Source organism: Coturnix japonica, chromosome 32, assembly GCF_054131305.1.
Source record: "Coturnix japonica strain WE chromosome 32, WE-NBRP24, whole genome shotgun sequence".
Taxonomy (NCBI): Eukaryota; Metazoa; Chordata; class Aves; order Galliformes; family Phasianidae; genus Coturnix; species Coturnix japonica.
Genome location: NC_140694.1, coordinates 4,490,160 through 4,501,407, shown reverse-complemented (window position 1 = coordinate 4,501,407; position 11,248 = coordinate 4,490,160). Strand labels below are relative to the sequence as shown.

Sequence of the window (11,248 nt, the reverse complement as noted above, 5' to 3'; positions counted from 1 at the left end):
TAAAGGCACGCTCGTGCTCAATCAACGCCTTGACTGAATTCTGAGTTTTCATTCGCAGAGATTGGGATGAGTACAAGAAACAGCAAGACAGCTCAGCTTGCAACGCTCTGGCTGTGGGGTGCGTGCAGGGACACTGTAACCATACAGGGAAAGGCTTCCACTGCTTCCTCAAGCTGTAGTCCAGCCCTGCTACTGCTCTGTGGCACAAAGCCCTGAGGGATGTTCCATATTGTTAACCTAAGTGAAGCCAGCTTCATGCACTGTGTTTTGTTGTTGCTGGGTGAGAGGGGGATGCACGTTGGTGAGAAGATGAGCATTGCTGGATCTGCCACGAGTGTCCCTTCTGCCTCTAAGAATATGTCCTAAGTAGGATGTGAACACTGCTGGCACTTCCTCATTGCACGTGCTTGGAGGATCTTCAGTTCTTGCACATTCAGGATGTCTGTCAGTGACTACGAGGAAATTCTCAAGTACTAGGAATTCCATGAAACAGTTGGAACGGGTAAGTGTCATCTTTGTACAGAAACAGCACGCCTAACAGTCTGTCTCACCACTCTAGAATTAATCTGAGAATAGATTAACAGCTCTTGTCAGTTCTCTAAGTCAGGTTTCATTTGTATAAATTTGGAATTCGTTTTTTAAACCAGTTGGAAATTGTAATATTATATTAGAGAAGAATTCACACTCAACTTTAAGCATCTGTGTTTTGATTTGTAGGTGGTTTTGCAAACGTAAATCTTATGCGGCATCTTCTTACTGGTGAAAAAGTTGCACTAAAAATCATGGAGAAAGTTACTGTAGGGGTAAGCCAAAAGGCATTTAAATATGAGAATATCTTCTGTTGGAGTTGTGGAGTTCTCAAGAACACGGGGGCAGGTGGGATGGTACATACGAATGCAGCCTACTGGTCCCATTGCCTTTTGAAAGATGCTGTAGAGCTGGAAAAAGTTTAACAGAGCACCACAAATCTTCTTCCTCGTTGTTCAGAGGGCAGAATTCTCTGGCTGTAAAATGGAGGAAGTTATTACGTTATTACATTACATTACATTTTTGTTACATTATTACAGCAACTTTACCAAAATACCAATGAAAATGCTGAATGTTTTGTTTTTCAGTTTTCACAGCTCTGTTTCAGAATTTCTATGGGAGTGATGTCAGTCATTGCTGAGTTGATGTTGAATTGTGTACTGTCCCATATGTGCTTGTTCTGTTCCACAGCAGTCAGATGTGGTACCTGGTATGTCACAGTAGTTAGCGATTTCATCGCTTGCTTTTATGGTCTCTTAAGGATGACTTGCCTCATGCTAAAACAGAAATTGATGCCATGAAGAACTGAAGTCATCAACGTGTTTGCCCATTGGATCACGTAAGAGAGACACCAAAGAAATATTTATAGTCGTAGAGGTAAGAAATAGTTTCTGCTTTCTGTGCTGTCATTGTTACTTACCTTTCTCTGATACTCTCTAAATGCATTTTCAGATAACCTTATCTTACAGGGAAGCTGTTTGATTGCATTGTTTCTAAGGACCACCTTTTGGAAGAGGAAGCTCCAGTCTTTTTTTGACATATTGTTTCAGCAATTGCTTCTGTTCACAGTCAGGGTTATGCCCAGAGACCTCAAACCAGTGAGCCTGAACTGCAGTCAGTCTTCCATAAATAATAATGAATGTGTTTTTATTTTTCTGTTGGGAGAGAAAGTTACAGTACTCCACTCCATTCCAGTGGATTGCAGGAGAGAACTTAAGGCGGGAGAAGTAACACAAAGTAGAACTCATGGGTTGATTGAATTGATAGAATTATTTACTGAGATAAAGGATAATAGTTATGATGAATGCAAAAGCAATTGCTCACCACCTACCAATCAGTGTCCAGTTAGCCTCCTAGTAGTGGAAGAGATTTACATGAAGTTCTACCCCCTTCAAAACTCCTTCCACAATATGTCATATAGTATGGAATATCCTTTGGCCAGTTTAAGTCAGCTGTCCTAGTTCTGTTCCTTCTCACTTCCTTGGGCTCTCAGCTGAGATTGACTGTGGCTCTGTACAACGCTGCCTGGCAGCAACTGTAAGCATCACTGCGCTATCTCCATTGTTTCTCTAGAATGAAAACGTAGTATTAAATCAGACACTGAAGAAAATAATTCAGTTCCAGCTGAAACTCAGAGAATAACTTGTGCTTAGGATTCTTTCCCTACAGGAAATGTTAGATAATTATTGCTATTTGGTACTGTGTTCTGTAGCTGAGCTGGATTTTGTTATCCTTGAAGAAGTATCTTCCTCTGAAAGGGGAGTAAAACATGATGCTCCTAATGAGCGGAGCAGAGACACAGATCTGATCTGAGTGTTGGTTTCCCATTTTTGTGATGCTCTTTGCTGCAGTTTGTATCTCGAGAGAAGCCCTTGTGGTGTCAGTCTGTTGTGTAACCTGCTCTAGTTTTGTGCCTCAAGGAAGAGTGATCCTTTAAACAAATGGTGGCTGTACAGAGGGTATGGGGTGAGATGCATTCCTCTGGCCCCATCCAATGGATTTTCTGTCACTGAAGACATGAAGCACAGGTTAGGTACTGGAAGGCTTGAATATTTCCTCACCAATAGGTTAGAGCTTGGCATTTTGTAAGCTGCTGGTATCTCTCAGTAAAGCAAATCATTACAGCACGAGCATTTTCCTAGGCATCTTATGAAATCCCTCTATCTAAGGCTACTGGAAGGCACTCTGAACAAAAATCATTCTCCCCAGCTTCTCTTCTCTGAGTGGGAGCTTCAGCCCCCTGCACAGGCTGGAGGTCATCCCCAGAACTTGCTTCAGGTTGTTATCCTTCCTGGCCAAAAACCAGATACAGTATTGTAGATGTGGTCCAGTGAGTGTTGAAGCAGGAATGACTTGTCGTGGTCTGGTTGTGCTGCTTTTTAATGCAGCTGATGATCTTGTTGTACTTCTTTTCTGTCAGAGCACACTGCTGGCTTGCATTCAGCCTGTGGTCTCTCACCACTTGTCCTCCTAGTTCCATACAGTTCGGTCTGTTCATTAAAATGTTTCAGTAAGTTGGTCTGGTCCTACGAAGCAGTATGACTGCAGTAAGCAGTGTACATGGTGCGCTGTGAGTACTGCACACATTCCTCTTGGCAGCTTGTGGAACAGACATTGTGCATTGTTTGGATTGTGTAAGCATTCCTGTTGGTCTCTTGTGATGCTTACCTTCTTAGAGCACCTTTCCATGTTTGGCTCTACATATTTTGGTACCTTACTTGTTCTGTTTGGCTTAGCAGGGAAGGTCTTCTTCTGAAGCATCCTCAGTCTTGGTCTGGGCAGCATACTTAGAAATGACATGGACGTTACATGAGTGGGTGATCAAAGGGGGAAAGATCTCACCTTTCTGATCTGTTTCCTTTTAGAAGACAGTCCTGGAGAGGATTTGCTTTCCTTGTTTCCTGGAGACTTGGATTCTTAGATGGTTTTGACTGCAGCTATTTCTGATGTTAATTCCTTTTTCTGTACTTTAGTAGCAAAGTGCACGTGGAGTGCTTTGGAATTGTCTGAAGTTGCCAGGTTGCTTGTGATCACATATGTAACGTGGAGTTATGTGTGGTGCCAGTGATAATTCAGTGTGATGAACTTGAAGGCTTTCAGTAGAATTGCAGCCCTAATAGAAACAATGACTTGAACTCTGGAATTCTGTGTAAAATCATTAGCTAGCTTGTGGTCCGGGTCTTCAAACCAAAGGCTATGAGGTGCTGCTCTTGTTGACACAGGCTGTGAAAGATGACTTGAGCTCTAAGAGTAATTTCCCTTCTGCTCTTGATATGAACGTCAAATCCAAAATTACAGTATTAAGAACATAATATAAAAGTTTTTGCTGCTGGCTTGTGGACCTGCATTAGCTGTTAGCCATAGTTTGGAACTTGCAAAGCAATCATATTTAGATTTTAGTGATGAAATCTTCTAATGAAATCTTCCTTTTAATTCTGCAAAAGAATCTCAATGGCACATTTCTTTTCAGTCTGAAAAGGCTCTGACATAATGAAGATGTGCCAGACTGCAGCCATGTGCCAGATGTGTTTGGATCCATGGAATTTTCTGATGTAGCTTCAGTGTTTGAAGAATCTCCGCTTGATCTAAATACTCAGAGAACAAAGCAGGTGTGTAAAGATGTAGTGCTAGTTTCTTACAGAAAAAATATAGCACTTAATCCAGAAATTTACTTCTCATTGTATATAGTGCTTACTCCATACTTCAGTATCTAGTAAACCTTGACCGAAGTAAGATACAGATTGAGCAAAGTATGTTAAGCATAAATTTTGGTGCCTTCTACCTGTAGGCCATGGTTCATTTTACAAGAACCCTAACTCCAGTGTTTGGTTTGCACAGAAATAGCAAGCAAGGGAACAAGTAAAGGAGTCAGTGAGGATTTTAAAACGCAATGGAAAGTGATAAGGCACAGTTGATAAGATTTTGGAGTTAGGTTGGATGTACACAGAGCTTTAAAGAGGAAGAATCTTCAGGAATAGTCAGCATGGATTGACCAAGGGCAAATTGTACTTGACCCACCATTGCTAGGTGAGCTTCTGCTTTAAAGCATCAAGCTGCATAAAGAAGGCAGTTTTAAAAGCAAGCTTACCAATTCGTTTTTAACCAGTGATTTTTTCAGGAAGGAAAGCTTTTAGATGCTGTTTGCTAATGGAAGATGGAGAGAGGAAAAGCAAGAGAAAGGCATGATGTGTGCATAGCCACCACATCCCATCTGCAGCGTTCTCCCCCTCTGCAAACGAGGAGCAGCTCATCAAGCTTGGTCTGGGCCATGGAAAGGGAGCATGCTAACATCTGGGCCAACCCAAACGAGTTAGTTCTGCAGGTTGGTTGTTTTCTGCTGTTTGTCTCACGTCCTCTTGCTCAGCGGTAGATTTGTTCATGTTCAGTGCCAACAGGAAACACCCAACAGGTGGGGTTTGCGGAGAAAGAGGTCCTGCAAGTCTTGTGTGACACCCATGGAACCGTAGCGAGGCTGCATGTGTGTAAAACACCAGGAATCAACAGAGGTGTGAAGGTGAGCTGTGGGCTGCAGTACCACAGGAAGGGATGTGTGTGCTCTGGGTTTGGATGCTTCTGTGTGTTTTAAGTGACTGAGATACCACTGCTCAGTCTGTTTGAGTGTATAGAAGAAGTGTAACATCCATTCTGATGGAGTATTGTGAACGGAGCCCTGTGGGTTTGAGACCTGCCTTTAAGCTTGTGGGCATCATCCAGGAGTTGGGGATGGGGCAAGGGAAGTTGGGGTGAGGGATGAAGCGTAGGAACAGAAACTTCTTCGGTCCATATTAACTCCTCCCTTTTTTGATTAGGAATCGATGTGGGTTTCTTTTATAAAGAAACAGACTCATTGTGAAGCCTGTGAATGAATTGATTCACGCCTGCTGATTGGTGCTGTTCTCTACAAGGAGCTTCAGTGGAAATGGACACTTCTGGTCCACTGTCTGGCCCCCTCCTATGTGCTCAGATCAGCCAAGTTGTCAAGGCCTGGCTCTTGGTTGGTGAGTTGTGCCAAGGTCAGAGAGTTGGATTTTCTGGGCTTTGAGACACGTCTTCAAGATGCACATTGTGTTATTTCTGATGTGTTGACCTGTTGAGGTCCAGCCCCAAATGAGGATTCAAGTACTACCACAGCAGGAATGGTTTAGATTGGAACTGGAATGCAGAAGGTTGGAGTCAGCAGGAGCAGGGAATCGATCATCCCCCTGTACTTGGCACTGGTGAGTCCTCACCTTGAGTTCTGTGTTCAGTTCTTGGCCCCTCACTGCAAGAAGGACACCGAAATCCTGGGATATGTCCAAAGAAGAACACTGAAGGTGTGAGGTGTCTAGAGCACAAGTCTTTTAGCAAGCACTATCTTAGAGGCAGCCTTGATTTCTCCAGCTCCAAGCTTTGTGCCACAAGAGCTCTCCTGCTTCTAACTGTGATGTGAGACCGTATGGAAGGCTCTGCAGAAGTCCTTCCTTTTCTTGACTGTATTTTGTGTGGCTTTGGACTTGTTTTCATCTTCCTCAAAGCCCTCTGCCCAATTCTGTGTCCTTCTCTGCAGCCATGAATTCAATATGGAGCAGGTTCCTGAGCTCAGCGTCCAAGACATTCACAGCGTGAGCTCCCTGTGTAAGATGTATTTCAGGGAGCTCCTGAACCCTCTGCTGACCGAGCAGCTGTATGCCAGGATCTCTATAAGCTCAGGGCAATGTCTTGGAAATGACACGTACCAGTTCCCTGGCCATCCTGGTTAGTGGTTGTAGCAGTGCCCCAGCTCTGAGGTCTTCTTTCTGTTAGCCCCATGAGTCACGTCTTTGCCACATCCTGCCTCTCACTGATGGCACTTGTGGTGGTGCCAGGAGGTGCTTATTTAAGCTATTCACAATGGTTGTGAGAATTCCTTTTCCTTTGCTGTTCTCCTGCTATTGGTAGAATGGGGTTAATAGCAAAGTGGACTTGGAGACGAATGCCTGCTGCGAGGAGCTGCACTGTGCAATCAGGCTGTAAAGCTGCCCAGTGCTTGCACCGCTTGGCCTTGATGGCACGGGCTGTGTGTATAATCAGGAGGGGTGTTAACTCTTTGAAAGGGCCGATAATATCAGTTCAAGAGGAAATGGTTTTATGTTGAAAGAGGGAAGATTAACGTTGGATGTTAGGGGAAAGTTCTTTACTAGGAGAGTGCTGAGGTCCTGGAACAGGCTGCCCAGGGACGTTGTGGATCCCCCATCCGTAGAGGTGTCCAAGGCCAGGTTAGATGTGGCCCTGGACAGCCTGGTCTAGTAAATGTGGAAGATAGGTGGCCCTGCCAGGCAGGGGGAGTGGAGCTTCATTATCCTTGAGGTCCCTTCCAACCCGGGTCATTCTGTGTTTCTGTGTTCCCCAGATGCCTCTTGGAAGGCATCAAGTCTGCCTCAGTGCTGACCACCAGTGCACTGTCCCCATGGGACTTAATAAGACACTTGATTTCTCTGGCAGGGATCTGCTCGGTGATAAACATGCATGCTAAGAACTTAGCGATAGTGTGGGTTCCAAACCTCTTAAGGTAAACTTCTTCTTCCATTTCAACACGATGCTTAGTTCTGCTGTCCCCCAACCCAGGTGCACAATTTCTAGATGACAGTTTCTACTCACTTGTTTAGCTGGGACTGCTGTGTCTCTGATCATCCAGGAGAATTAGTGGCATCACATCAGTGGCATCGCTGTTTGCCCACTGCGGAAGTCTCCAGAGCCCAGCTTGACAGTTTTTGGCTACAGAAATTCAGACTTGGGGAAGTGACCTCGGGGAAATGACTTGTAAGATCTGCCTTTTCTTCAGATCCCAGCAGAGCCAATCTTCCTGCGCCAGCAAAGCTGCTTGCGTGGAGCTGCAGATACAGTCAGCTGTTGTGGAATTACTCATCAGCCACACAGATGTCATCTTCTGCTCCAAATCCACACCTGCCATGGGAGAGGGAGTAGGTGAGCATCTTCCTCCATTAGCTTGATCTTGATCTGACAGCTTCATCCAATCCAGGGCTTCTCCAAGACCTTTGAAAATTCTATTACTGTTGAGGAGACAGCAGGCTTCTGGGCTTAGATTAGAATATGGTGCCCCATTCCTGGATCCTTAGTGTGTCCAAACACAAACCTTACATGGAGAAAACCATCACTGCTGTTAAGATTTTTTGCAAGCAGTTGAAGCTTGATTGAAATGTGGCAGCAAAGCTTTCTGAAATCCCAGACCCCTAGTTTTTCTAGGATTTTTGTTTGCCTGTTTTTGATACAGTGAGCTGCTCTTAATTGTGGCTGTGTCCTTTGCCACGAGCATACCTCTGAGCACACGGTTATTTTGAGCTCCTCTTCTTCCAGTGTCTCGGATAAGCAAGTCTGAGAGAAATGCAGAACTGGGATGGCTGTGCTGCTGCTTCCTCCTCCATCTCACCTGTGGTTTTCCCTTGCAGGGCACAGTTCTCTGCCTGGGCCCAAGTCTGTGTGGGTGTCTCCATCCACAAAGCTGCTCACCGTGCAGGAGGCACAGGCTGAGAGGAGAGGCCAGAGCAGCTCTCCTGTTGCAACACGGAGCAGCAAGATACAAGTGGAGGAAGGGCCTGCAGCTGTACTGAGGAACTTCAACGCAATCATTGATTTTCCATCTGAAAGGTAAAGAAAGAGGAATTCCCTTTCCAGCCCCTATCATCATTGTTCAGGTGATTTCTATTGGTTTATTTTTTGTCCATTATATCTCCAAGCACTCAACTAAAAAACAGTTGCACTATGGGCTCAGTTCAGCCACACAAGGTGCCTTTCCTTCCTGGTTGGGCAGGCAGTCACAAGATGCAGAAAGCCACGCTGGTGTCTATCCTGGCCTGTTCTGCCTGTACCTGGAAACACTGGGGTTTTCCAGATTTCAGGGCCACGCACCTGAAACCAATTGCGCTTCTCCTGTAAGCAGAGCTGTTGGTCGGACTTGCTGGCACTAGAAATTAAAGATGGCAGTGAGCTGAGGCCAAGGAGGTGTTAACGTAAGAGTCAGAGATGCTTTTGAGCTTCCCTTATGGCTGCACCATTTTCTCAGAAAGCAGTTACGCCTGCCAGCTCCTTTCCTGCTGCTGAGCCTTTGCTCACATGCTTCGCATCTTGCTTGACACGGTTGAGAGGAATGTAGCCAGCAGGACTTGAGGGCTGAGCTGTAGGAATGGAAGCATCCTCTGCTGTTTGAAACAGAGCGCGTTTCTAGGCTGTGTTTCAGCAGTAAGCAGGCAGTGCCAGGAGTAGGGAACTGCTGGCAAGGGCTCGGTGCAGCTCTTCCCTCACCCTGCACCACGACTGCTCTCTTTTCTCTGCAGACCATGTTCTCCCGGCAAGAGGAAGGAATCACCTGCTGGCAGTTGGTGTTCCTGTTTCTGCCTGCGCAAACGATCCCATATGGCCAAACACCAATTGCAGAGCAGTGCCAGGGAGCCTTCCAAAGCAGAACGCGTGGTCCTGGCAGGTAAGGGTGCAAATCCAGCTTTCAAAGCACTGCTTGTCAGCAACATGGGTAGAATTCATGCTTTCAGTGGGCTTGTACGTCCTTCTGGCGTTCAAGCCCATACCTGACATCTTCAGCTGACCCCTGTTTTCCCAAAGGAGCCTCTGAAGCCTTTGCCTCCATGGGCAGAGGAAGTTGGATGCTAACCCCTGTGTATCCACTCCTTCCTAGGTGAATCGAGCTCTTGTGAACCCAGAAGAGCCAGGTCAAGTGCTGATTGCTCAGAGAGTGCTTCCATCAACAGAGACCTCATGGGAAGCACAAGTTGCTGCAATTCAAATGAGAGCCTCCCGTGTGCCAGCAGCGACGGAGAGCAGGAGGTCATTGTTCAGGCACTCATTTCTCCCAGCTCTGCTGAAGGGGCTGATCTGAGCCTGCCAGAAAACACAGTCACCAGCCTGGACTGTGGCCTGGTGCCTTTGCAGAGCAGCCCAGACCAAACACAACCCGAGTGCCCCAACAGCGGCACCTCCAAGCAGGACGAAGTCACTGTCACTGAGGAGCAGCCGAGCCTCTTGGAGGGGGACTTGGAGTCAGGCCTCTAGTCCCAGGCACCCGGCAGCAGCACGAGCTCCGAGCCACTCTCTCCTCAACAGCAAAGGATGAGTCCTGTCTTTCCAAGTGACTAAAGGCACGCTCATGCTCAGTCAACGGGATGGGGTGTTGGAAGAAGAAATGCTTAGAAGAGAAAATTTCCAGTGTTCATTTTAAAATATGGCATTTTTAAAAAGAGAAGAAGATAGAATAAGCAGATGTTGACAGATAAAGGGCACCTCATTAAATTTTGGGAAAGTCCATCTTGAGGAAACTTGGATAAGAGCAGAAAATAACTGTTTATGGATATACCCAATCACTAAAAATACCACCCTGAGTGCCAGCTCATGGCCCCAGACCCTTTTCTTCATTTCAAGAGCTGTCATCACAGAGGGCATCTTCCTGAGCTGGAGACCCTGAAGTAAAAGAATCCTTGGTCCTCAGTTAGTCCATGTAACTGATTTGCCTCGGAGCTGTGAACGTCACAGTGCACTGCTGAAAAACTGGCAGAGTTCCCCTGGAAACCCTGATTTGAATTCAGCAAAGTTCATCAAATCCAACAAGATTCAGAGGAAATGTTACAGGAACAACGAGTTGATATTTTCTCTGAAACTTCCTGGTAGGAGCACTAGAAATGTGGTCAGAAGTCTTTGTGGCATATGTAGGCCTCTTTTAAGAGATCAACATCACCTTTTGCAAAACAGAAAGATGTGGTGATTTATTCACATGAATACTGTGTCTGAACTCCACTTGTACCTGCCAAAGATCCTGCTACCTTCTCAGCTCAGTGAAGATTTGGCCTGCTGTATGCCCTGAATTATGGTATGGTCTTACCAGATTTTCCGAGTGAAATAACACATGACCAAACACTGCTCCTACTTCAGAATATATCCTGAGTTCATCCCACCTAATACAGACAGAATCATCTTATGCTCTGTTATTAGAGTATGAGAGATGGTTTGCATTGTTGACTAAACATACTTTTAGCACCTTAGAACCATAGAATATCCCAGTTTGGAAGGAACCCAAAAAGATCATCAAGTACAACTCCTGGATCCACACAGGACTACCCAAAAATCAGACCCTGTGTCTGAGATCACTGTCCAAAATACTTCTTGAAATCTGGCAAGCTCAGTGCTGTGACTACTTAATCTGGGGAGGCTGTTCCAGGGCCCAATCACCCTAAATCTTACTTCACTGATTCCTGAGAATTTCTTGGATGACCACGTTCCTATGTCATATGTATCCAGGTTAGATTGCATGAACCAAGCAGATCAATGTGATCTCATCCTCAACAATTTTGCATAAACCTAAAAGCACTGAGTTTTGTAAATGGGAAAGAAACACAAAGCAGACGCAGTTCTTATTCAAACTATAAAATGTCTAGGTGTTTCATGGGAAAAATAAATTTATATTGAACATATTTATATGTAAATTTTATTGTACAATAGAAATAAAAGAACATTAAAAACAATGAGAAACGTGCTGTTGTTTTATTCGTCTTCACAATGATGATGAAGAAAATTAAGTACAGAAGGATTTGGCCCAATATTCACTGACTTGTGTTGTCCCAGATTAGACTTCTCTAAGTGTAAACTCAGAGACCGAAACTACTGTCTTGATGTTCAGATGTCCTTTGCCGAAACCAGTGGGGTTGCTCAGGTGTGTATAGGTCTGTGGGTATGTGTGCAA

General features: G+C 45.2%; 1 protein-coding gene across 7 annotated transcripts; it reads left to right on the top strand.

Moving 5' to 3' along the window:
- The first annotated feature begins 1,270 nt into the window (after positions 1–1,270).
- LOC146755534 (rho GTPase-activating protein 32-like) lies at positions 1,271–11,030 on the top strand. Of its 7 annotated transcripts, none has more exons than XM_085525623.1 (8): positions 1,271–1,404; positions 3,998–4,136; positions 4,646–4,849; positions 5,337–5,744; positions 6,988–7,470; positions 7,953–8,151; positions 8,838–8,983; positions 9,194–11,030. In XM_085525623.1, the coding sequence occupies exons 5-8, from the start codon at positions 7,299–7,301 to the stop codon at positions 9,565–9,567; spliced, it is 891 nt and encodes a 296-aa protein (XP_085381749.1). In that variant the 5' UTR covers positions 1,271–1,404; positions 3,998–4,136; positions 4,646–4,849; positions 5,337–5,744; positions 6,988–7,298; the 3' UTR covers positions 9,568–11,030. The 7 variants fall into 7 exon arrangements, with proteins under 7 accessions (XP_085381749.1, XP_085381751.1, XP_085381747.1 ...); XM_085525625.1 differs by having other exon boundaries at positions 4,634–4,849; XM_085525621.1 differs by having other exon boundaries at positions 4,366–4,849.
- Positions 11,031–11,248: the final 218 nt, after the last annotated feature.